Genomic DNA, 27,570 nt, shown 5'->3' with positions numbered 1-27,570 from the left:
ATACCATCCCTAGGAATGTTCTTGTTATAAGAAGGTTTTATAAGCTTATATACATTCTTTCATATCTCTCTAAATATAGCCTCAGGGGTTTAGATAGCCAATCTGTGGTGGGGTTTAAAATGTGTGCGTCTGACACTTTTCCACCCAGAGTGGAGTAACAAATTATCTGGGCGAGACCAGGAATGGAAACATTCCTCCTGGTAAGGCCAAGTTATGTAAGATCCTCACACTCCAGAGACCAGAAAAAGAGGTGCTCCACTTTACTTATGTAACTCCTTAAAGAAGAAGAAAAAAGAAACAACATTCAATCTCTTGCTCTCCCCTCCCTCCACTAGTTTTCTCCATTGATGCTTGTGAAACAGAGAGCAGACTCAGGCCCTTGGGTCAGATCCCTTTACACTTTTCAGTGAATAGAGTTTCTCGGTCAAAGTCTCGGGCCCGAAAGCAGAGCTGTCTAGAGGATGTGGGTGACTGGCTGTACAAACAGAGTGTCTGCCACCCTGGACGACAGACAGTGCTCAGATGCAGAATAGGGTACAGAGACCTGACCCCTCAGTGTGTGTTTCTCGGAAGGTGTGTGAATATGGTCTGAGGCTACTGTAGATCCAGACATAAAGCCTTGTGTGTGCTCCAGTTTTAAAATAGGCCAACTTGCTGTGTTCCTCCTGGGTCTGGAGCTGTAGGTATAAAATCAACTGAAAAATCACCCAAAAAACACAATCCCGCAATGTCCTTACATATTATATGGTCAGTTTGCCAACTGGCTGATAAATGTCCCAGTGATAATGTGTAAAAGGCAATACTCATCTGTTGGTATGATTTTATTGTCTTTTCTGCTTGTAGGGGGAATCTGGAGATGTTGGGATGGTTGGTTTACAGGGATTTCCAGGACCAATGGTAAGAGACTGTGTAGCTAAGCAACAGTTAGAGTGTAAAATATGTTCAAACACAAGTGAAAAGGAGATGAGATATAATTTAAGAAAAGTCCCAGAATATATTGTCCCTGTACAATGACACAGGGATTGATGAGACCTCTTTTTCCTTCAAACAGGGGCCAAATGGAGATTTGGGATTCAGAGGCTTCCCTGGCCCTAAAGGCCCAATGGGCACTGTGGTAAGTTAAATACAAATAGAAACATTAGATACACAACAGTGGTTTCTTCAGGTGTACTGCTGGAAGTCAAACCCCAGTAGTGGAATAATATGAAAAGGATTACAAGAGTAAGAAATAAATACACAGATCTCTTTTGCCTAGTTTTTTGCCCAAATACATATGAAGATATGAACAGAAAGTTCACAGACTTTTCATTGTAATTATCAAGGTATCAAAGTCATTTATTTGTCAATATACAACATTGGGTTGCACAAACAAATGAAAATTGGAGCCTCTTCATGCTACACACACAGAGAACATATACACAGATACTTAATAGAATAGAACAGGAAATAAAACAGCAGCAATATGATTGTGATGATAATATGGTTGAAATCTGAGAAACATTGTCCACCTCCCCTTGTCCTGCATATTGTGTCCTGTCAGTTTGTCAGCTCTGGGATGTTGTGGTGGAGCAGGTCTCTGTAAGATGTGGGCACAACAGTCTGACTTCTGTTGCTTGGCCAGCCTGAGTCCCCTTTCGTCCATTTACTTTTCCTGTGACATTAGCCAAGATCAGCCTTAAGTCCAAGCTGGGTTAGCATGGCTCTTATCCTGATTCTCTTCCCTCTCATCCCGGGGCATTTGGTCTTGCCGGGTGATTGGAAGATACCGTGGGCAGAGATCGTCTCAAGGGCCACAGCTCTTAATCCAAACCTCGCACTTTTTTATTCCAGTGTCTTCAAGTGTATTTCGATCATAAGTGATTCTTGTTTTAGCAATTAAGCCAGCGATAAAGGAGCTACTTTACTTGGGCCAATTTGTTAGGATAACATGAAATGTTGTAAGATACATGTTAACCACCTTCTTGATCAAGTGTAAATTTAGACAGACTTGTTTCTTCATTCCCTACTGTTTGTTTCAGGGCTTCACTGGACCTGTAGGCCCTGAAGGAATGATGGGCCCAATGGGAAAACCTGTAAGTTTTTGTGTGTGTGTGTGTGTGTGTGTGTGTGTGTGTGTGTGTGTGTGTGTGTGTGTATGTGTGTGTGTGTGTGTGTGTGTAAAAAGAATTATATAATAACAAAACAATCCCATGACAATCACAATGATCCCTCTGTAGAAGTGAGAAAGACACTGACTGAATAGAAGCAAAGAGAGATACTCTTTTACTTTTAATGAAAACCAATCCATTAACTTTAAATGTGCTAATTAAGTGTGTATAGAATAGAGAGTAGGATATAATTCAGGGTATGTTTTCATGTTGTTACTTTTCTTTTCCACAGGGGCCGAGGGGTCCAAAGGGAATCAGTGGAGAAATGGTAAGATCTGATTCAAACCAGGAGTGAGACACTGAAAAGTTACTCAGATTGATAGTATGATAATGATTTATAATAAGTATGATTACTTGCTGATACACAGTGTGATTATATCATGATTATACTTCAATTAAGTGTCAGACTGGAAGATTCCTCACAGAGGAATCATTGCTGTGTCAGTCATCATGGCGCCACGTCAAAGCAGATTGTGGATGTAAAAAAAAAAAAAAGACCTGCACATGATGAAGGTTGTGTTTAAAGATGAATGAAAGCTAGCTGGCGTTCGGTGGTAGTCATGTATATATGACTGTCCTAAACTGGCAGCAGGTCGCTGTGGCTGAGTCATAGTGAAAGTGGCTGTTACTCAGTGTCTCCTGGAGCCCGCTGTGGTACTCCCAGTACTCCCAGACCCTCTCGTGTAAACAAGGTCGAGGAAATGCCTTGTCAAAATGTTAGCATGGCAAACCACAGCGCCATCCGCATATTCACTTCTTTATCCTGCTGCCAGTCTGTAATGCAAACTGTAGTAAGATTCTCAGATCAGCTTAAATGCCTCTGCAATTTACACGACCACACACACACAGACAGACTGTGTACACAATGGCCCCTTCATTCCAGCCTATTCTCAGACACTGATGGTGTCAAATATGTGCATACTCTCACATACATGAACGTGAACTACCTGACACCCAACCAACAGACTTAATAAAGTCCAGCTGCCCCAGGTAGCTGCTATAAATGAGTCAGCCAGAGGGGGCAGTAGGTAACCACTGTGGATATGTACACCAGGTTACACAGTCAGATTCCTACTGCTGTTCCTCTCAGCACCACAGAGAAAAATGAATTATGATTCTGCAGTTATTCTTTGAGTGCAGCTCTGATCACTTAAATGCTGCACTTTAATTACCCAGTACACATTATTTTTAAAGCTGCCTTCACTATCCATGTAGTGTGCAGGAGTATTCACATTTTCTGTTACATTGAAGTGTTCAAGTCTCCCGAGAAACAATACAAAAAAAAAAAACATAACTTATGCATCATTTCAGCTATTTTAACACTGATTTTTTTCACACTTTCAGGGGCCTCAAGGACCACAGGGAAGTCCAGGACCCAGAGTAAGTGTTAAGCTCATTATCACATTCCAACTTTTAACTAAACAAACATCTATAAATGCAGCAATTGGGTTATGTGATTCTTCTAATAAATATTTTAAAATTGCATAAAAACAGGAGAAAATTATTTAGGATTACTGATGTCATCACCATGTGGACAATCTCAGCTTTTAAATAATTTATTTTAGATATGCATCATAAAAACATTAGAAGACCACCTTACTACAAATTTATTTGATTTGTCTGTGGCTGTGTTTTGTTAGTCGTTCAACATCCCCTCATTCACTTCCCTTCAGCACTTGGGTGAGTCCCTGCCTCCAAAGTGTCGTTCCACCTAAAGTGAAGTAAACTGTACTTGGTGAGAATTGACCCTCTGAGGGCTGACGGAGAGAGTCAACAACAGTGATCACTCCAAGATGTGTATCACTCAAATGCAGTCATGCAAGAAAAATATTTACCAGGGACAATACATATTAATCAAAATTTCATTCATGGAAAAAAATGGTGTTTTGCAAGACATCATATCAATAATAATAATAATGACAATCATGAACAGAAACTGATTCAGCTCATTACCAAGTGCAGGAGATGCTTTTCCTCTGATTGAAATGAGTCTGCAGGTATTTTTGGTGATTTGTAAAAAGAACTATAATGCTACGTCACCCCTGTCATACCAAGGACTGAGATGGAGTGTATGAGGGGAAGTGGAACCACTAATCAAATGCAGAGTAGATGAGGTAGTTTTCTGGTTTCACACTCAAACATCTCCCTGTAATGTGTCTTCAGAGCCTACTGACACAGACATGGTTGACCTGGAGGTGAACTGACATCATCTTTTTCACTGTGTCACTCATTTTGTCCTCTTCTTTCCTCCCACCTCAGGGACCCCCTGGTGCCCCAGGTCCAACAGTAAGTGCTTCATGTCACTCAATATAGACAGGATCAGCTAGAAGACAGGAGACCTGTTATGAGTTTAATCTAAAAGACAAAGTTTAGATCATAACATGTCCAGCTCTTTGGTAACGGTGTTGCTTATCTCTTAAACCCAAACTTTGTGACTGTCCAGGCTTCAACAGACTTTTTCAGAGAAGTAGAGAAAAGTGATAGCAGCTGTTTCTCTGACAGCAGAGCAGGGCCAGGATGTGACAGAGCCAGAAAAAGCATTTTTGTTTGCTTATTTGCTAAAGATGAGCCAACAGATCATCCATTGCAGTGATAAGAGGCCCAAAAAGAACACTTGTAATTTTGTTAAGAAGCATTGCCAGTGAAGATCAATGCTGACTCTTCTCTGGCACTGTGATAGAAACCCTCCTCACATCCGTTATCTGTCATAACTCCTGGATAAAGTGTAGCTTTCTATTATCTCGATGACCTTTTCTAAGAACTCAGAAAAACAACTGTATCAGATGCCTCTGTTTACACACATTTTGTGATAACTGTAGTGTTTATGCTGAGCAGAATGTGTTATTCTTCCCCCTACTGAAGACAGGAATGTGAAGGTTTATTTATGCAAGACTTATTTTACTGCTATTCTCTCGTATTAAAGTGTAGTCTTATCCTATTAAAGTTTTCTCTATAAACCGGATGAGTATTGAAAGTGCCATGTTTTCTATAACCAGTGAACAAGCCTGCAGATTAAAATCTTTCAGTTCAATAATGAAAGGGGCACAGAATCTGTTATGTTTTCATTAAACTGAATATGTTGATTTCAAATCCACAGAGGCACATATATGATGACTCAGCAGTCTATGATGTGTCTGACTCTAACGCTGCCCTCAGGACAGAGGTAAGGAACTAACACACTCACACACTGTTTGGATGGGGTGAATGGGTGGATTGTCGGATGGGTGGCAGATAAACTGGCAGATTACTGTAAAATTCTAATGCACAGTTTCTCACAAATTCAGTTTTGCACTCATTGTTGGTATTATAGCAGTAATGAAGGTCCACGATATATAATTTTGGAGTTTGACTGTGTTGTCTTTCCTGTTCTTAACCAGAGTTTCCAGAACACAGAGATGAGCGTGCCAGACCAGAATACGGAGATACTGAAGACTTTGCGTTACCTGAGCAGTGTGATCGAGAGCATCAAAAAACCTCTGGGCACACGGGAGAACCCCGCTCGTGTCTGCAAAGATCTGATTGACTGTCATCACAAGCTCCATGATGGTGAGTCTCATGTACCTCACACTGCAGGGATATCATGGTGCTATTTTCAAACTACATAATATTTTGTTACACCGGGGACACGCAGGAGGCTGAAGCTCAACAAAGTGTCACAGAACCTCAGTTCTTGACCATGCAGCAGCCTCGCTGATCACAACAGAAGTCCACTTCTCTAGCATCAGTCAGCAAGCAGTTCTGCTCCTTAGCTCTTTAAAATCACAAATAGAGCTGATTTTTATAATAACCTCATGAGTCTAGCAGAATATCACATGTGATATATAATTTATATTGTTTGTAGTACATTGTGAGTGTGTTCTCACCAGATTCACTAGCAGAGCGCAGAAAAAGTAGAACCAATGCTGAAACACTGTGCACTCTGCTCACTGTCTGAACAGTCTTATCAACATTAACATGGGCACAAAATGGAAGCTGGCAGCCCGTTGGGGTGCGTCACCGTGCTTCTGCATCCTGTGTGTTCCCAGCATTACACAACTTTAAGCACATGTACATGTTTGCATATACCTTTTATAAAATATCTGTCTTGCCCTTACTGTCTCTGTTCTTTTACTTCCAGGTTGGTTCTGGATCGATCCAAACTTGGGCTGTACTTCTGATGCCTTCAAGGTCTTCTGCAACTTTACTGCAGGAGGGCAGACCTGTTTACATCCAGTTGCCTCTAACAAGGTAGCACTGAAGTCGTAAACATATCAACAAATCAAGGTGCTAGATATAATAAAGGACTGTTTGAATCTTTACTTTATAACTAAAATAAAAGAACTGCAACAATCCTCTCTATTATCTACAGTTTTAATGTAGGATACATTTTTGAAACAGTTCTAACGTCTGTTGTGGTTATAATAACAAGACTGATCACATAAGTTTTCTTATTCTTTACCACAGATGCAGTTTGGTGTAGGGAAAGTCCAAATGAAGTTTCTCCATTTACTGAGTACCGAGTCGAGCCACAGCATCACTCTCCACTGCCTAAATAATCCTCCCTACGGCACCACAGACAGCTCCACCGGATCCACACCACAAGACAACACCACACTTCGGTTTCGTGGCTGGAACAAACAGATGTTTGAGAAAGACACACTACTTGAACCACATGTGATACAAGACGAGTGCAAGGTGATGAGGAGGACAAAGAAGTGACTCAGTCAATTCTTTCCTCTCAGCTCTACATGAAGTAGGACGAAACAGACTTGATAACTTGATGTGTGTTTTAGAACATTTATCTTTTTACTTATTTTACTTATTGATTTTTTTTTTTTTTACCTGTTTTTATGACGATTTGATGCTGGCACAGTTTTTTTTCTCTGTATAAGAATTAAATATTTATGTATATTTGGTTAATTTTTTTCCTGGCCCAAAACACATTTGAGGGATTGTCTAATTCAGTACAAACAGCATGTAATCATGTCAGAAGTCTGTTCATTAATTGATCTGTCTCATGCACTGACAACTTGATAGAAAGGATATATCAGAAATGTCTACCATACGGGTCTTTTATGCATACATTATTTTTATAATTGAGAAGCTTTAATGAAGTGATTTGCAGTTCAGATTTTTTATTTTTTTTTGGAGAAGCAGAGAGGAGTATTTATAAATTTTCCAAACATATTTTGTAAAAATTTATCAATTTTGTATATGAATTACTTGAATGACGTTTTTCTTTTCTTCTCCCCTTCACCCATCTTCTTTCAGATCCAAGATGGCAGCTGGCACCAGTCAAGTTTCTTCTTCCATACTCAGGACAGTCGTCAGCTACCTATCGTAGACATACAGGAATTTCCCTCAATGCAGCCCAATAGTCAGCGGCGTATAGAAATCGGTCCGGTCTGCTTCCTCTGACACCAACGTCACCTTCATGTAACTTATTTACATGAACTACGAAAAATGCAAGGCTGTTACAAAGAATGGCTGCCTACCAAAGAGCGAGTGTCCATCAGACTTTGTCGTGGAAACCGTTAACGGGATCTGTCAGAGCAACAAGTGTCCAGTCGAAGGCAGATCTGCATGGAAGAACTCCAGAACATCCAGGCCAAGAAGGCCAAAGGAGAACAGCGTATACCAATATTTATCGAAATTGTGTAAAGTATGTTTTGTCAAGAATTGTTAGTCGTAACGGTGCTTAGGTTGGCTGTTTATGGACCGATATTACTCCCTGATGACAGGGTAGGGCCTCGCCAAGCAGCAGCCAATCCAAAAACCCCCAAAACTCACACCTCCTTCTCACCCCAGACACACCCAGAACATCCTAATCAGAGGCCTAACCCGAAGGAGTGTGCCGGCCTCTACACAGGAGCACTGTCTAACTAAAGGTTTTTATGAGTGCAATAGCAAGTGGATAAAGTGTGACTGCTTTAAATATTTCATTTTCTGATTAAAGGCTATATTTTACAGTGTTTTCATGATATTTTTGTCTTCGGTCCCGCCCAGTTGGACCTGTACATCTTGACAGATGGTGCTCTACCTCTACCTGCTCATTTGCTTCCTAGAATAGTTGCTAATGTCAAGTTAGTCTTTTTTTTTTTTTTTTTTTTTTTTTTCCCTTGTGTTGTATGTACCGGTTACATCAAGATTTGTTATGTTGTATAAGTACTTATGTTGATTTGGTCATTTCTAATTTATGAACCATTTTTTGATAAACTACATATTTTTTGTAGCTTTTCCTTCTATGTGGTAGGTTCTTCAGGGGAAACCTATCATTGGTGCTGCAACAGAGAATGAGTCATCAGTGAGTTTTTACATTTCCTGTGTATATATTGACAACATACTGTATGTTTATTTATATCCTTTTTGTTTTTTTTGTTCACATTACTGTACCACAGTAAGTTATACTCTCAGAGAACTATTTGGTCAACCACAACTCAGTCTAAAGAAGTATTTATGTTTTAAAAGGTGTGTTTGTGTGTTCACACCTGTGACTTTATGTGTATCATACTGTTATTTCAGCTTGTTCAGTGGTGGGTAGGTGGACTGGCAGCTACAGTAGGCCAGAGTCAGAATTCACAGAGAACACCGTCATCATATTCTTAAGTTATATTACCTTGAACAAAGTGTAATTATATAAAGTCTGTGGAGGATCAGGTTGGATGCAAATGTGTAAATAATTAACAAGTTGACAAACAAATAAATGGAACATTTTATCCACAAATGGTTCTATACTTTTTTGAAATGAGTGGCAGCCTCTTGAATGGCAACTTTAACAGAATTAAACAGACTGTTTCATAATGGAATTATCTATTATCTATTTTAGATTAGTGGCCTAAAGGTTGAAGAAGCAGAATGGTGTAAGGTGTCATGATGGGCCCCAAGTTACTACTTATACAGCACACACACACACACACACACACACACACACACACACACACACACACACCATTAAGCCTGTATTTTAAATTTTACCAGTAATGTGTTTTATTTGCAGTTGGATGAATTTCTTAAGCTGTTGTATTTTTTTAAAAAAAAGTAGGTTAAAGAGAAAGCTGTCAGAGTCATGAATAGCACTCTGACAGCCACATGATAAAATAAAGACTTGACATTGGACAACATCAATGTACATATTTCATAATAATATTACTTAGATTTTACATATCAGGGTCTTTATATATCAAAAAATAAGAACTTGGTCTCACTTTATTTTACAGCACAGTAATAAGATGTAACAGACTGTACTTTGTGTTAAATTAGACAAAAACTAGAAATAATGTGTTATTTGTCAAACAGTATTAGACCCTTTATTAGACTCTTATTAGACTTTATAGGTGGGTTATTAGGGCCACATTACAACAGAACTGCTCTGTAAACTAAAGTGAAATCACATCTGCTTATTGTCACACTGTAGGCAGATCATGAGATTTGATCAAAGAAGCTGGTATCAGTCTCGGCTTCTCTGCCGGTTGTATGGGATGAACCAAATAATAAGAATTTCAAATAACAGATCTGTAATTTCACTTTAGTAATGTCCCCTTAATTATACCCTAATAAAGTCTAATGCAGGAAAATAATACACTTTATTTTGCAGTGTAGGTCTGTTGTAATGTACCCAAGTTACCCTCCAAGAAAAACTAAAAAATGTTTAAATTATGCCCAATAAATCACATATTATTTCTAGTTTTTTGCCTGATTTGGTACAAAGTACAGTTTGTTAATGTCGTGTCGTGCCACAGACTCAAAAAGAGAAAGCCACGACAGAGAGGGGTTTTCCTTTTTGAGGGCATGTTGTGGCACCATTGTTAAGTTCATCTAAGCTCTTCTTTGAACAGGTGTATTTCTGAAGTGACCATCTGAATCATGTCTAAGGGCCTGTTCTCCACGCGATGGGCCTCGGTGCAACCACACTGCCTGCGGTGTGTCTGGATTTACTCCCCTGCTCGGAGCAAAAAGGGAAAGAGTTTCTGGTTAATCAGGACCTCTGAGGTGCCCCAGAGCAACGACCTTAATGCCCCAAGCACAGCAGAGGAGCTGCTCAGTAGCTAACAGGTAAGACTGGTGAACTGTCCCTTTAAACTGCTGCATACTATGGATGGAAGTAACTTATCGAACAAGGTGTGTACGTATGCTCTCTCCCTCAAAAGCTCACATCTCATAGAAGTAGGAATGTCAATCTGCTGTGCATACACGGAGCCACCCCCGCCACAATAAACTCATTTAATAGAAGGACACATTAAAGGTGGTGAGGAACTAGAACTGCAAATAAACGCCTCAGGTCTTATACAGATCACGACTGTCTACACTTACAGCCACAGGAGGGTCATGAAAACATCTGCAGCTGGACACAGAATGAGAATTTGTCATCACAGTCCAACAAGACTATGCATTTAGTTTTTTTCATGTATAATTCAACAAAGATCTGTCTCAGGTTTTCAACAAAAAATACCAAACTTCGCTGTCTTCACTGTTTAGGGTGATACACAGTTTCCTTGGATTGTTGTAAACTCTGCATGTCACTCTAGAAGAAGTCCTCTCTGATATGCAATGGATGATCCAAACTTTTCACATACATTTCCCAGAACACAGTTACTCACATCAAAATTAAATCTCAGTCTTATGAGTTTTTTTATTATGTGAATTTCATCTAAGACTCCGACGTTCACTTCTTTTACTTTAGAAGGAAGTGGGAATGAAATATAGGGGACACTGGGGGCAACTGTGACACACTTAATTCCCCCAATCAGGAACGAGCTCAAGTGATGATTCTTACTTTCATGTTAATTAGAGCTCAAATTAGTGCCGAATGATCACCAAATGAGTGAGTGTCAGTTTACGAGTCATAAGAAATCATTAATAATCTTTTAGAAGGACCTGATGTTTATAACGGTTAAACTGAGCGATATGGCAGTGCAGTCTGGCAGGCATTGAGGCAGACAGTGACTGAACTCAAACTCCAAAGTATATTTATTTATTTTCAGAGCAGTGGGCTTTTATTTTCAGGGTAATCATCTTAACTTTACATTGACAGACAACTGACAGTTATAGACAGCTGATCAACTTAATATGGCTAATTTTTTTTTAGCATCACCACTGTTACAATAAACCTCACTAAGGGGACAATAGTCAATTTTAATTTTATAGTCTTGTCCCTATAATTTAAAATATGGCGATTGTATTACTGATTACAGCACACACATATGTTTCTTATATCAAAAGATGAATAGTGTATTTGAATGAATGAATGAATTACTTTATATTGAACATAAAATAAAAATTAAAAGTATGTTTAAAAAACAAACAAAACAAAAGTAACAGTGGCCAACACTTATATTTCCCTACCCCATCTCATAGCATTATATAATATTATATATAATATATAACATATAATATCACAGTAACTTTCCAAATTTAGTCATACAAACAACTATCCCAGATTTATTTATAACTCAAATTTAATATATAAACAACTATCTCAAGTTTATTTACAACCCATATTTCCACCCAGACCTTAAAAAATACATTAAAAAAACAACCCTTAACCCTTATTTCAAGTAGTCTTACTGGGTTAGTGTAGCATTAGTTTCTAATGGTACATTTATTGTCACAAGTCAAAGCTCGGAGATATTTGTTGTGCCAGTATGTTTTTCTTTGACACTTTGATTTTCGTTGTAGTTCTGACGCTCTGACACCGGGAGGCGCCGGTGAGCAGGTTTCCACCCGGAACTCAACCTCCACGTGCTGCAGCGTCCACCGGCAGAAGAAGAAGAAGTAGACGGTTTGTTTTGGTTGTGTCCAACGTGTGTCTGCAGTTCTCCTGTAATGTGCTCTTTAATTGTACCAACAACAGACATAATGTCAGCTGTTGGGAGCCCAGAGGAAAACTGCGGTCCAGAAGAAAGAGAAGAACAGAGAGGAACCAAAAGAAAGATTTCTCTCTCGAAGTAAGTGTTTGAACAGAGAGCAAACTGCTAACAGGTTCAGAGATGCTTTAATGTTTTCTTACACCAGCCTGGTATCGACAACTATAGAAGTCACGAAGCTTTGAAGGTGACCAACATGTGACCAACAGCAAATAAAAACACCGGTAGCGTTATGTGTTAACGGTAACCACAAAGTTAGCAAACGGCTACATCAGACACCGTTCCCTTCCTGTGTCAACACAGGAACCCTAGATTTCCTCAACTCTCGCGAGACTTGCTTGCGTAGTTTCTTTACTGTACACATTATGCAAAGTAATTACGTTTTATATCGTGACAGTGCTTTGCTCTTGATTTGTTTCCAGGCTAAACACTTTGCTGGGATGAAGAAAAGATTTTGAAAGTGGTTAAAATATCCGCTCTCGTGAGATCTTTCGCGGATCTGGGGTTACCATGTAGACGTTACCCCTCCATACTCACAAACTCGCATAAAAAAAAAATGTTTCTCGTCTGTATCCTTCTATCGCCAGTTTCCATGAGTCATGTCGCCTACACTTCATAAAGTGCCTGTTGATTGTCATAACTGCTGAATGTCTGCGTGTAAAAGTTTGAATGTTTTCTCCGAGGTTGTATTTATGTCCCTGTTGTTGATCATGTCACAGTTTGTATGAACCGTAAACTTCCCACAAGTTGTATGCACCATGCTGACATGTTGTCTGTCCTACAGTTGTGGTGTTTGTGGATCCGAGGAGGCGAAGTACAGATGTCCTGGCTGTCTTTCCTATTCTTGCAGGTGAGATTATTGTACAGGTAATTAGGGGTGTAAACCTAATATCAGAAAGTCTGCCTCAATAGGATTTTGATTAAAGGCATTTTAATTGATATACCATGACCCCTAAACATAATAAAAATATAGTTCTACAACAAAGTTATTTTCATTATCAATTAATCTTCAGATTATTTTCAAGAGTAAACTTAGTCTGTAAAATGTCAAATGCCAAAGTGACCGACTGACAGTCAAAAACCCCAATTCTCTTCATTCACTTCATTTACTTCATAAATGACTGAGGAAAGCAGCAAATCCTTTAAGGAAACACAACCAGCAATTTTATCAAAAATAAATATAAAATAAATCTTCCTTTGATTCACCAATCATTTAATCACCTGATCATTACAGCTGTAAAGAAATACATATATGTAGCTGAGATTATTGCCTTCACATGAATTGGATGTCCATGAAGTCACTGTCGCCTTTGCCCACCAAAATCTAATGGATTCATCCTTGAGTCTAAGTGGTCTTTTATGCCAAGTTTGAAGAATTTCTCTCAAGGTTTTCCTGAGATATCATGTTCACATGAAAGGGACGACCCAAAAACAGAATGCCTTTGGCCACAGCTGTAATTCAGTCACAGTGAACGCAGGAATCACTATTGTATGAGTTCCTTTTGTCCATGACCTCGGATAATTTTGTAGCTGCGAGCATGATTGCAGGCAGACTTTTCCAGAATTATTAAATCTTTATCATGTCATTACAGATAAATACTTATTTATGTTGTTAAAATTGTGGGGAGATCACATGAGTAAGATGAGCTCTGTTGGCGAGTTGATTTTCCCTTGATCCTCTGCTCTTTCTCCACGCTGAGATCATATCGTTTCATGGAATATAAAAGCTATATTCCATCTGTGTCTGATATCAATCATAAAAACCAAAATCACTTACGACGAAAAACCAAAAATCAACAAGGAATTATCTTAATAAAATCTGCTCTACCTTTGCGTGCAGTAACGTAATATTTATGATTGACTCATGGCCGTGTTCTTGTTTTTACTCACTGAACTTTGCTTTAATTCATAGCCAGCAACAACATGCCACCGGCAATGGCAGCGGTCCACGCCCTATTCCTCGAATTCTGTGGATGCTGAAGCATTTACAACACAACCTTCAAGTACTAAATGGCTTATTGAAGGTCATACCTGAAAATTTCATTAAGATTTATCAAAGGGCGCTTGGGGATAACCTTCCCCTTTCTTTGATGGTTGCCTGTTGTTTTTGGGCATCGTTCAGCATTCCATCTAGTTCCTTGAGATGCAGTCTTTGATCCTGGCCAAGTACCTCTAAGCAAGTGTTTGAAAATGGGTATTTACATGCTTGGATTACAAAAGATTTTTTGTCTGCTTTTATGGATCTTTCAGGAAGCCAATTTCGGGCACCTTTGAACAACCATATTAGCTTTGGTAATGCATGACTTAAGACATCTCAGACAGAAGTGCAGGTGTACAGTGTTGGAGGAATTATTTAGGTGATTTACTTGAGTAAAATTAGCAATACAGCTATGTAAAAATACTATACTAAATTAATAGTCAGCTTCTTTTGGTGCTGTGTTTATGGATGTTGTCCACAAACATCTGAATCAAGGAAACAAGCTTGTTTTCTCCGAGTCTTCCTCATAGCACACAGATAATAAAATCTTTTTGGAATGATTATAATGTCTTTACATAATAGGAAAAATCTAGCAGTGTTTGTCCACCTGCAGTGCTGCTCAGGGGCCGTGCTGTTGTCTCATATTTGTCAGTCTCAACTTTTCTTTTTTTTTCACCGTCTGGACAAACCGAACTACAGCTAAGCCAAATTCTTTCAAAGATTTGAAGCATTGCTTAACAAATTCTGTTTGTGTGTATTTTCCAGCTTGCCATGTGTGAAGAAACACAAGGAAGATTCGGGATGCAGCGGAGTTAGAAATAAAACTGCGTTTGTGACCCTCTCACAGTTTGATGAGATGACACTCCTCAGCGGTGAGCATCTTCTTCACTCCTTCCCATGACTGAAAAACGGAAAACAACAAGATAAGCAGTATTTATTTGAAAACATTTCTGGTAGGCACTGTTGAATGTTAAGAATTATTATGTGTTAATTTCAGGGTGTTTTATTAATGAGGGTATTATAAAAATAGATGCTTTTTATTGTATGTGTGTTTACTATTTGTCATTTACCTGTACTGCAGACTACAGGTTTCTGGAGGACACAGGGCGATTTTCTGATGGCGCAACCAGAGACGGTCTCATCCGGACTCCTCGTTCCACTATGAAAGTATGTACTTCCTTATTTTTGGGCTTTTTTTGCCTTTTTCACATGTCAACAATGAGCTAATTTAAAAAAGTATATTACGCCTAGCAAAGTGAAACCTTCCTCACATTTAAACTGAAGCATTATTGACATTAAACAGTGCTGCCTTGATTGCCTTTCGCCTTTGTTATGTTCTTAATGCATTGCATTATGGGATTTTTATACTGACGTGTCCGCTGGTTGCATACTGAAATTTTTCCCTTGAAATAGTATGCACCTCACATAGTGTTCATCTCAAGTGTCAGACATACTAAAAAAAAAATCTCACCTACTGTTCTAGTGTATTATATAGCATGTTGGCGTGGACGCAGTGCCTCACATGCAGTATACCAGAAATATCAGGTTGGCAGTAAGCAAGCCAGCATACTTTCTGGCTAAGTTGCTCACATACAAATCACATGTTTGTTTGCACTACAGACTGCGGCGGATATATGAGCAAGAGAGTCAAAGTTCTTCCAAAAACATTTTTTTTCTGATGGTGACTCTGCTATTTAGGATTAAAATTAAAACTGGTATCAATCAATTTTTTCCATTAAATGTCCTTGATGATTTTTTTTATATGAAATATAATTATTCTGTATACCTGAACAAGGTTAAGGTATGAAGTAGTTGTTTTATTTCGTGCAGACAATAACACGTGTGCGTTTCTGAAGTTCACTGTGAATTGTTTTGGTGTTAAAGAACCAAAACCAGATGGTCCTCTCTTCATTGTTGTCACTACTGCTCATGTGTTCGCTCTGACAAAAGGCAACAGTTCATAAGTGTTCAGCCAGTTCAGCCAAGACTAGTCTCCCGAGTGCTGAAAAATCTATCTTACCACCAAATCACAGCAAAATTGAAAGTTAATATGGGCAAGATTTAAAAAGCTTAGAGATTTTTGCAAACTGAGGAATTTTAACCCAGAGCAAGAACAAGCTGACCCATCAATGACCACACCATCTGAAGACCAGAGCCTGTATTGATCGGACTGCGAAGAATGCTGTAAAGAGCCAACTTTGGATTTAAGAAGTTTTTAAAGTAAAAGTGAATAATGATAGTAAGGTTATTTTTATTTCTGTGTCATGCAGATATCTTTCCCATCTCACATTGGACTAAAAGACACCGCCATATTACAAAACGTACATCCTCCAGTAATACATATAGGAGCAGAAAATAAAAAGCTTATTACTTCCTTAAAAAGTATTACCATAGTCTCTCAGAAGAAAAAGAAAACATGTTTGAATTAGACTTCAAATATGCTGTCCTCTGAAAAGAACTGGTACAAACCTACAATACATCTTGATACAAAGCTCTTTATATGTTAATATAAATGTTTTATATGTAAATATTCAGCTCAGTCTTTGCATATCATCTATATTAACAAAATCAATATCGCTGAACAAAGTGCTGCTCAGTGCTCAGTAAAAAGGGGAGTAGACAACAAAGTGAAACTCATTTTCAATATCAGCCGAACAGATTTGCCGCTCGTCTTTCAGACCAACTGTAAGTGGTAAAATAAGATGAGGATTTTTCCTTTTAGATAAATTATGTGACATAAATAAATAAAACATCATGGTCAAATTTTATCATAAGGTGTTATGATATTGAGGCGATTCATTTGAGTAATTTGTGTGTCTTTAGGCTTTTTCTGAAACGACCTGAAAATATAAGAAGAGATGCACGTCAGTGATCCGTCGTTATCTTAGATATTTCATCTACGTAACTTAAAAATCCAAAGGTGAAAATAATCTGTAGTTTCACCGTAGAAGAAACCAGTATCACGTCAGTGTTTTTGTGCTTTTATTGCTTCTCTTGTATAATTTGTGGCTTGTTATGCAACACTCACTGCTGTTTCAAAGCACAGACTTTAAATTATGTAAGATTCATTGTCTCTGCCAGCTCTCACCTGTACCATTACAAGACAACACAAGTGATATTTGATAGCTTGAAGTAATGCATGGTCCTTTATGGGATTTGCAGAGGCAGCGACAGCTTGAGCCGACACAAATCAATCAAAATAATGAGGCTTCTTCTCGGGAAGAGATAAAGGCTTGGCACTTGACGAGCTTTGGGATTTGGGTTTCCACCAGAACATTGCCAATGCAGTAATCTATCATTAGCCTTGTACAGCCCTACCTTTTTAATAAATCTCTTTTACTGTCTCTCACTATCCGCCAATATGAAGTTATGAAGGCGCTTCATGAGTGCCAGAAAGGAAAGGCTTGTCCTTTCAAATTTAGATGAGGCCAGTAAGAAGAAGTTCAGGTCATCTGTGGTTTAATTGTTAATGAAACTTGCACAGCCGGATTTATTGATGCAGAACAGATGTTTTGTATTCAGACCCATTCGTTCTTAGAGAAGATACCCACCCCCCCCCCATTGACTTTTCCACTCAACTGAAATGCCAGCAAGTCTGTGGTCCCAACAAATCTGTTCAAGGCTAAGAATAGAAGCTCTCTGTTACATCCTGTTTCATTAAACCGTTGCTTTGTCTGAAGTTTGCTGCTGTGAGATCTTTGTTGAGGGTCTCATGGCTGGGTTGTTCTTTTTGGGCCTTCTAAACCTTCCTGCCATATTTTTCTGTGAAACTACCGTATGCCGTAATATACAACCCCAGAAACATTTGGGACGTTGTGTGAACGTAAAACGAATTTGATGCCTGCAAACTGTTCCAAAAAAAGTTGGGACAGGGGTTTGTTTACCACTGTGTTACATCACCTTTTCTTTTAACAACACTCAGTAAGTATTTGGAAACTGTGGACACTAATTGTTGAAGTTTGGAAAGTGAATTTTTTTCCCGTTCTTACTTAATATACGACTTCGGGTGCTTAACAGCCTGGGGTCTTCGTTTTCGTCCCACGCCGCCACACGTTTTCAGTGGGAGACAGGTCTGGACTGCAGGCAGGCCAGTCTGGTACCTGAACGCTTTTACTGTGAGCTTTAGGTTTAAGTCTCAAGTCATGAACACCAAGTCAAAATCAAGTCTTTCGTCAGTCTCAGATTTCAGACTTAAGTCTGACTCGAATGAAGTCATGTGACTCGAGCCCCCACTCTGCTAAAATCTGTGAAAACTGTTAAAATGTCCCATAAAAATTTCTAAAGTCCAGGCAGTTTTGTAATCACAAAACTCAAAGCTATTCGGTTTATTATCACAGAAGACTAAGAAACAAACAAATATTCACATTTGATGAGCAGAAACCAGTAAAAATTATGTAAATAATTAACTGAGTATCAAAATTGCTGTAGATGTATTTTTCGTCAGTTAAATGAATCGATAACTGTATTATACTGTGTATTGTGTTGTACTATCTTTACTTTTCTGTTTTCCAGGCAAAGAAGTTGGCAGCCAACGCCAGAAAGATGAATATCACTCTGAGGTTCCTCCCCATCACCTTCACAAAGAGCAAAGAAAACTCCACCTTCTTCCTGACAAAGTAAGAATGAAGCGCAGTGGAAACCTCTCGTAGTGATCCAGTCTGTCCAGGTCAAGTTGATCGCTACTATCAGATGATTATTAACACCTTTATTTTTCTTTCTCTTTGAGATTACCAATCTATTTGACATTTGTATATTTATTACTTGAGTATGAAGTAATGAAACAGACAGCTTTGTTTTTTACTGAATGTTATTGTTTCAAAATTCAGAGCAGCTGTTTCAAATGCTTAATGATGTAATAATTCAAATACACTATTATAAAGTACAGTAGTGAATATAAAATCTAGCTTAATGTGATATTGATGCTGCATCTTATTGGCTTGTTTTTGGCAGTTTGTCATAACTTTGCGGAGACTGCGTGTTTTACAGAGAGAAAATGACTTTCTTTTTCCTGCTATGGTTTCAATGTGCACGTAGCACCAGACTCAGGTACCCAGCTGGAAGCAGACAGGTTACAGTGGGGTCAAGTATCATGGGAGTTAAGTAAGAAAAAATACAATTATAACATTTATTTTCCCCACATGTTGTAATGTATGAAAAGAGAAGGTGTTTGTGCCTTTAAATTTATAGGACAGCTGATGTGAGGACAGGAAAGGTGCAGATAGAGTAGGGGATGGGCATCCAACAGAGGGCCACAGGTGGGAGTCGAACCCACAGCCACTGTAGAGGACTCACAGCCTCGCTACATGAGGGGGGGCGCTCTTGGAACTGAGCTACCAGCCCACCGACAGGCACATGATTTAAACAGCATTTGTACAGGAACGATGCCATCCCAAGATTTTGATCGATGCGAGCAGTTGATAACTTTTACTGAGATCACTAAATGTGGTTTCGACCGTAACTCAAAGACAGACTATGTGTTTTAGACTTTAAACAGAATATTATTGTTTGTCTTGTTTCTTAGCCGGTGTGCCAAAACTAGTGCCACAGAGAGCAGAAGAGAGAAGAGCAACAAATTATGTCAATTTTGCCAAGACTGCAGCTGTAATTTAATGACTCAACACTTCCTTTAGCGTATGACGCAGAGAGTGGCCCAATTTTAGTTAATATGAATGTCCTTTTTAATGAAAAAAGACTAAAAAAAACATTGTTTTTACTCTGTCATTACTGCCTTGGAAGAAATGCAACCATAATGAAATATGTAAATAATTCTTTGTTTCGTAGAAAGGAAAGAACACAAACACACTGTAGCACAAACACAACTAACAGTAAGACAACAGCGGAGGTGTTTGGATTACCATCAGTGCAGCGCTGCTTAAAGTTTGAACCAAACATTTTGAGGCTGTTTGTGATTCGCTCAGCCACATTTAAAAGCAACACTTGACAGTTTTCTTGTCCTCTTGAGTCTGGAGCCAAATGAGCTTCTGATTAGCGATGTTTTACTTTACCACAGGATGGCACTCTTGTTAAGCCCTAACAGCAAATGCATCAAGTGCTGGCTCCCTTCAGGTTATCTGATGACAGTCTGGTGCATGATAATCAAAGGCATCTACTCAGGACTGTTAAAGTTGTGATCAGTATTTTTACCTGAGGCAGTATCTGAGATGAGATGAGCTGAGGTTTACCATTTTCTCAGAGGAGATTCAGCCATGATGACGTCCTTGAGTCGCTGCATGACGTGAGTTTGCTGTTTTGCTGAATATCACGGCCCTTCAGTCACGTCCAGAGTGAGACTGTTTCAAGCTGGTGGGTTGTAGCTCTTGTCAGATGTGTTTGGTTTCAGAACGTTTGCAGTTTCCAATCTGCACACAGACCCACATGTGTACTCTCCTCGCCGAGGATCAGGAACACCATATTCCTGGCTGCAGAAAAACCATCAGTGGGCAGCTGCAGTGATGATATTATCCCAGTTAAAGGAACAATCTGCAAACAATTGCAGAACTTTGTGAAAAAAAAAATAGAACTGCTTAACCATAAGCCATTATAGGCCACATATTTCACAATCTAGTCCTTCATCACTGGACTTTTTCAAGACATGTTTTAGCACATTAAACATTTATTTGAACATCATTACTTCTGTTATCAGTACATCTATCCTATTCAGGCTCAGATTTTATAGGACTAATAGTCAGAGACTGAAATTATAACACTTTCTGTCCCAAATGTACAGCTAGACAAGTGGTAGATGTAATGATTTTTCAGAAAAAGTTGGCAGGCAGGGACTTGTCACCTCCCTCTTGTGAGAAGGTCAGTGTCCATCTGTTCCTGAGATGTTGATCTCATCTGAAATTTGTCAGGAGCTAGTTTAATCATGATTAAAATGATATTTTCATAAATGGTCTTTGAATGTGTGACGCTGTGTTGTAGCTGGATAGCCTTAGTGTCGCTGACTGAAGTCAAAACTTACCCAAATGTGAAAGATCTTCAAATAAGCAATGCCTTATGAGAGTTTATGTTTAATGAAAAAAGAATAAAACATAACATAAAAAACACAACTTGATGCCAATGAAGATAAAGGGTAAAGAGGCAATTCATTTAACACACATAGTGACTTTCAACACCACCTGACCTTTCCTCATTGGTAGTTTAAAGGAGCTGAGCTCCATCTGCACATATAATGATCACAAATCTCTGATCAAACTGTCTCGCCAGGCAGCACTGATCAAATATGAATCAAGATTATATTTCTACATTCCCTATTTCCTGCCCAAAATGTTTTAGAAACATATTTTGTTGTTCTGTTTAGCTGTAATGCAAGCTATGTTGTGAGTAGTTGGCTGCCATTTTGGCTCTAGTTTGTAATGAATCCTCCCAAAACTCAGATCAAACTGTCAAACTGGGCTGTGTTGATCAAATATGGCTCAAGATTCTGTTACTACATTGCCTGTTTCACACCTAAAATGTTTTTAGAAACATATTTTAGTGTAATATATAGTGTAAGAGAAAGTTACTCACCAGGCCACCATGTTGAAAATGGATGCAGGGGCAGAGAGGGACTCATATGCATTAACATTCATGTGTGGCCATCCTGGAAAAACATAAAATCTCAAATAACAACAAATGCAGAGAGAGCACGACTTTGTTATCTGCTCAGGATGACATGACTCCACTGTATCTTCACATAGCAAATAATAAATGTCATATATTGCACTTTTTAATGATTTTAAAATATTTTTTTTCAGTGTAGTCAACTTTGCAAACTTGTAGTGATTCAGAGAGTCTTATTGCTTCATTTAGACCATGAAGAAGAAAGTAATTCTTTCGCATGGGCACTTTTACAATTTGCTCAGTTCTGCTGGTGGTCTTGTCATGTCTGGCGTCTTTTCTCCCTCCTTAGACAACCTTCTGCCACTCATTTTCCCATTTCTTTTGAGGCTGAGTCCTGCCACTCTAATCCCTCTGTGGAAGAACAGAGGAGGGGAAAAGGGGAAAATGGTTATTGAACTGCATATTAAAGTTTTACGAGGCTGAAATGCCCAGGGACAACATTGGGTGCCAATCAGGATTGCCACTAAAAGAATCCTTTGTCAGTCCGTCCAGCTGGTTTTATGTTGTTACTTTCCTTTTCACCACCCTCTTTTCCATCCTTAAAGTCTACCACTCTGTCATGTCTGTCTCTGGTGTTTTTTGCAGGCAGAGTTAAACGTGCACGTCACATCTCAGGATGAGGCAACATTATGTCAGGTTGTAGTAGCGCGCTCTGCCCACCCTCCAACCCCATTCTCCCCCCTGTTCACAACTTGATGCTTGTCAGACGGAGACAGAAAGTTTTTCTTGGATGAGACCTGAATGTCTGTTCAGTTCTTGTTATTTAGGTTCAACACCTGGGAGATGTGTTTAACTCCCACAACTGCTCTAGCAAAAGACACAAGAAGAATCTTTATGCTTTTGCTGCTGCTCTATCTGTAGAGGAATCTTTGGCCAGCTGCACAGCCTTATTTCTTTGTTTAGTCTGGTTAGTTTCACTGTGAAGATTATTCAACTCACCGCAGCAGCGTCCCGTTCACAGACCACCAAATGGACACGAGGGATGGGATGAAAGGTATACAATAAATTGCGAGGGATCGAGGGAGAATGTGCCTCAGAATGTACCAAGTACATAATATAAAAAGCAGATGTGTGAGCAGTGTGACTGCAGCTGGTTAGCGACATATTCATGCTACGCACTCGCGCTGCCAGAGAAGGATCATTACTGGCAGACAGCTGACTAGAGGGCTTTCATGCCTGGCGATGGTGTGTGCGTGCGTGTAAGTGTGAACGTATGTGTGCGAGGGTGAGTTTGCGAGCATGTGTCTCCTTGATTAAATGTTCGTACCCAAAATAATGGCCATGTAACTGCTTTTATTTCCACCTTTTGCCGGTGACTAATTTCAATAACAAGGTACAAAACAGTAAAGAAGCTGATGAAAAGTTGCAGGCTGCCTCTCAGCTCAGCCCTTCGACGGTAAGTATATAATAGCTGGCATTTGGCAGAACATTGGGAGTAGCTGTGTTAGGGTGGAATTATGTTTTCTGCAGCCTGGCATGGCCGGGCATTTTCCTCATAGACAGCTTGAGTGGACTGGACAATGCATTGCAAAGGCAGTTACTGGGGTATAATAACTGAACATATTTCTATAATAACTTGAGATAATTAGTAATATGAGCAGCTGTGGATTTATGCCATGTATGTCAGTTTGCCATATATTGGAAATCGGCCTCAGTCGACTGTCTGGGTTAGAGGAGAACTAATTTTGTTCCCTGACATTAAGAGGTGTTGAACGGTGAACTCAAAAATCAAATGCTGCTTGTTGATAGTATGAGAGAAAAATAATAAATGGAGTCATAATAACCAGCAAATAGATCCCAGAACCCAGTGAGCTGAGTAGATGTTTCTTGGAGACACAAAGACACAAAAGTGGCTCAAATTAAATTTTTTCTTCGCTCATGTGATCTGATTTTTCTTTTCTTGGCAGCGTGACCAGCACAAATCACAACCTTCATATGTGGCCCTAAATCAGATACAGGTCTGATATATATATTTTTTTTAATCAGGACCTCACTGTGAACATTCATACCATGCAACTTTTACATCACTCACCTGAAGTGTCTTGCCGCTGGTCTGTTCCCGCCACCGTCCCATCACTCCTGGCTTCAGCTGTGCATCCACACACACGTCCGTACAGAAGTAGCACCTATTGCTACATAAAAAGCCATAATTGAGAATTTGGCTTTCTCTCTCCTCATCTTTTTCCTCATTATCATCTCGGCACAAATTCTCTGGCTCTCCACTGCACATCAACTCATATATGAACCTGTAAATACTGAATTCAGTGGTGTCCTTGTTTACTCTCCACCCGTGATCTGTGTTTATTGTTCTTTTGCACATGCGGGTCAGCTCAGGGCTGGGAGCAGTTCACAATGGAATCTGATGCTGGTCACATTTTTAAAAATAATGTGAAGAGCCAAAGAAAACAAAAAGAAATCAGATCTGGGGCCTCGTCACAGAAACTTCCTGAGTCTGAAATCCTGTATTACCTCAGTTTAGAATGACATTTAGTATTTTTGTTATTACAGAAACATCTTTCCTAACTGCAATTTGGAAAGAATCCTTTTTCTGTCCTAAACTCAGAATTACTGCCAAAAATGGACTGTGTATTAATAGGTATATATTGACTGCCAAAGTGATTCATTTTGAATTTGATTGACCTGCTATGTCTGTTCAATTTTTTATCCTGGGCCAATAGTTGGGAAGAAAACTCCTTCAAGACACAATTAATGCCTCAGACTCAGAGCTAAAGTTGAACGGCCATCTCTAATCTATCATGGCAAGTGACAGTTGAAGTGAGACAGCCGTCGTCAAGGATACAGGCATGACAGGACGAGTGCTGATTGAAGAAACAAGTTTACAGCTCTAGTTAGGATTTCCTAAGTTACAACGTCTGAGAAAGGACAGGACACTAGGAGTTTAGGAATTAACTTTTTTCCCATTTTTTAAATCTTAAGTTAGGACGAGCAGTTAGGATTTTTTCTCGAACGAGACCCTGGATCAGTACATTTGAATTAAGAACTAAGACTTGCAGTGTGAATGTAGCCGAAGTGCATTGCTGCGGTGCATGTGGGGTTCCAACAAAGTGCCATTTTAGCTCATCAAATCTCCCTCTTGTGCTGCTTTATGTTCGATCAAACCATGTCATCCTCCACTCTTCTCAGACTTCAACTGACTTTTTGTAGAACAAGGAGATCCTCAACTGACTACTGGTTGTTATCCACTTGTTCTTACTGCAGCTGCTCAGTCCATAAAAGCATTTCTTTCTTGCTGTATGCAGCCATATTACTCTGCAAAAGGAAACGGATATGTTCTCATTCTTTTTGGCTGGTGGCACATTACTAAATGGCATGTTATTGCCACTTAATGATCACGTCTACCCATAGCTACTTAATGTTAACAAACACTCTGCTCTCTGTGACGGCAGGCTTTTCACCCTGGCTGTTGTGAAACACTTTTTCCTTCAAACATGGTCAGTTGGCACGTCAGATGATCTAGTTCAGGAGTATTGAAGCCTTTACTCAGTGATTTTTAACTATGGATGTATTTGGCTTGATCCAAAACAACACAAACATGTTGTCACTTACAAATTATGCATCTTCTGAGCTGGTCAGTGACAAATGTGTTTCCGTGTCTATGATGCTTTGCCAAATTTTTTGCATACCCGCACGTATTTTTCATTCGACAGGAACAGTAAAGACATTGCTTAGCTTGATGACGTGTTGGTGGTTTGGGGTTTGTCCAGACTACAGTAAGCAGTTGTCACAGGCACCTCTTTGTTTAACCACGTCACTGTAGTTGCTGCTTCTCTTACCATGCAGTATGATGTAGATCCCAGTCAAACAAAGTGTTTGGTTTGCACTAATATTAGTTCAGCAGACGTCACCTGGTTTCATTACAGCTTCAATGGCGTAGGATATGATAAGTGTTCTATTAAAGGACATTTACCATACTGCCATAATATGATTGGTGAAAGTAAGACCTGGAATGTTAACATGTTTTTCTGGATGTGCTTCAGATCTTTTTAATGTGTTTTAGTTAGTTGGAGACTATAGAGTCCTGGAGTATGGTAAGTAACTAATGGTGTGCACAAAAAAACAGGATGGAATAGGAAATACCATGACTGGTGTCAATCTAGAGGCAAAACAACAGCAGAGGCAAAAAGAATTTTCTTAAATACTTTGAGTATGGAAAGACACTGTTAAACATTTGGCCCAACAAATGTTTCTAAATATAATAATGATAATAATATAAATAATTGTTTATGCTTTTTCATTTTTGTGAGGTAAAATACTCTGTAAAGGTCGCCCTGATTGTCACTTGGTCGCTTAGTCCTCATTGCAGCGGCTCAGGTTTGATCCTCTCCTGCGGTCTTTTGCTGCATGTAGTCCTCTCTCTTTCTCCCACCTGGCGGCCAGTGTCACACTCGGTGTGGGAAGTCTTTCAATTAAGGAAACTGTTGTAGCATTTTGCAGGGAGTGTTTGCTTTTGGCCTGTGGTCCACCATTAACTTTCAGTTTTGGCCTCCATAGTAAAAAGTTTGGACACCCATGAGTCAGATATTTCAAATAGTCCATGCTCCCTCACAAACATTACTAAGCAGGAGTTAAACATGGCTCTTTGAAGGTTTAATTTGAGCTTCAGATTAGTCCTAGCGTAGCTGTAATTCTCCCTCTTGCAGAGTCCAAATGTCACAGTTATCCCTGCTGTGAAAGTGTAGAAGAAAAACGCACCACAGTCAAAGCTTGCAATACTGCGACAATGGAAAATGGGTGTAATTTCAGAACCTCAATTAGATCAATTATCGCAATTTTGAAAACGCTGTAATATAGCAGTGACATTCATCACAGGTTTGTAGAAAGTGGTTTATGAAATATTGCATGTGATGAATGAGTGCACAACTGGATTAAAGCAGACAAAGCCGTATTTCACCCCAGATTTCATGGTGGTGGATGACTGTTCATCACTTTGCATGCTCACGTGCATCACGACTCCTACTTTCCAGAAATTAAGTTCAAATGAAACAATCAGCAGCAGATTTAGTCAAATGTTTCTGAGACTCCAGCAGACAACCGTCTGGCTGCCATTGGCTTGATTAATCACTGCTGATGCAGAGCAGAGTCTACGCCGGCTGCCATCTGAGGCAAACCTCACATCAGAATGGCAAGCAGCAGTTTCATCAGTGTTGCAAACGCTGTCATCACAATTGGCCACATAACTGTGGGCTACATGCTGCTTTCTGGCTCCGAGTGAAATTCCAAACTGTAAATTAAGCAGAAATGTGAGTGTGCTGCATGAGTTAGAGAGAATATAAACTTGCCATGTGTCATGTTTGGTTGACTGAATTTTGATAATTAGGTTCCCATGTGTTGTTCAAATTAATTACATAGTTTTATACTTGGACAGAAGAACTTGTGTTAATGACTTTGGGCCATGAAGCCTTTCTCATTTTTTTAAAGCCTTGCTAGTACTTTGGCCCTAGAGGTGGTTACATCGGCAAAATACTGTATATTGACAACCAGAAGAGTTGTGCAGATCCCCCCGAGCAATAGATGGTGAAGCACCTACTGCAGTGCCACCACACCCACAACATTAAAATGAGCCTCACATATGTTGTCTTCTTATTCAGATTTCAAACTGAAGCAGTTGTTCATCACTTGTGAGCCCTAGTGGCCGGTTAAGAAGACTGAGAAGTCAGCTGTCAGTGATGTCACAATGAAGATGGCCTTTAACCTTAGCGTAAGTGTTATCACCTCATCACTTTAGATATATTTTAGGCATTTGTGTGTAATTTTGTCATAATTAGTATATGAATTATTGTGTTATGGCCAAAAATGTGTTTAGTGAGGTCACCCGTCTATGACCTCTTACGGCCAAAATCTAATCAGTTCCACCTTGAGTCAAAGTCGATGTTTGTACCAAGTTTGAAGAAAGACATCGCCTCCACGAGAAGGAGACAGACATGTGGTCACAGTGACCTTTGACCACCAAAATCTACTCAATCCTTGAGTCCAAGTT

General features: G+C 39.3%; 2 protein-coding genes across 2 annotated transcripts in view; both read left to right on the top strand.

The window, feature by feature from the left end:
- col24a1 (collagen type XXIV alpha 1) overlaps nt 1-8,850 on the top strand; it is a 117,679-nt gene extending 108,829 nt beyond the window's left edge. Inside the window, exons 50-60 of the mRNA XM_084723723.1 lie at nt 844-897; nt 1,052-1,114; nt 2,019-2,072; nt 2,380-2,415; nt 3,492-3,527; nt 4,407-4,433; nt 5,245-5,310; nt 5,525-5,693; nt 6,265-6,374; nt 6,591-6,821; nt 7,398-8,850. Of these exons, the coding sequence (XP_084579849.1) occupies nt 844-897; nt 1,052-1,114; nt 2,019-2,072; nt 2,380-2,415; nt 3,492-3,527; nt 4,407-4,433; nt 5,245-5,310; nt 5,525-5,693; nt 6,265-6,374; nt 6,591-6,821; nt 7,398-7,544 (993 nt within the window). The 3' untranslated portion in view covers nt 7,545-8,850. The remainder of the gene's footprint in view (nt 1-843; nt 898-1,051; nt 1,115-2,018; nt 2,073-2,379; nt 2,416-3,491; nt 3,528-4,406; nt 4,434-5,244; nt 5,311-5,524; nt 5,694-6,264; nt 6,375-6,590; nt 6,822-7,397) is intronic.
- A 3,012-nt stretch (nt 8,851-11,862) lies between these two features.
- Nucleotides 11,863-27,570, top strand: part of znhit6 (zinc finger HIT-type containing 6) — a 38,002-nt gene continuing 22,294 nt past the window's right edge. Inside the window, 5 exon segments of the mRNA XM_084723722.1 lie at nt 11,863-12,070; nt 12,774-12,839; nt 14,733-14,839; nt 15,049-15,134; nt 18,480-18,583. Coding sequence (XP_084579848.1) covers nt 11,949-12,070; nt 12,774-12,839; nt 14,733-14,839; nt 15,049-15,134; nt 18,480-18,583 — 485 coding nt within the window. The 5' untranslated portion in view covers nt 11,863-11,948.

Source organism: Lutjanus erythropterus, chromosome 7 (genome assembly GCF_056507025.1).
Source record: "Lutjanus erythropterus isolate fLutEry1 chromosome 7, fLutEry1.hap2, whole genome shotgun sequence".
Taxonomy (NCBI): domain Eukaryota; kingdom Metazoa; phylum Chordata; class Actinopteri; order Lutjaniformes; family Lutjanidae; genus Lutjanus; species Lutjanus erythropterus.
Note: the sequence above shows the minus strand (reverse complement) of the source record. Positions and strands in the feature narration are given on the sequence as shown.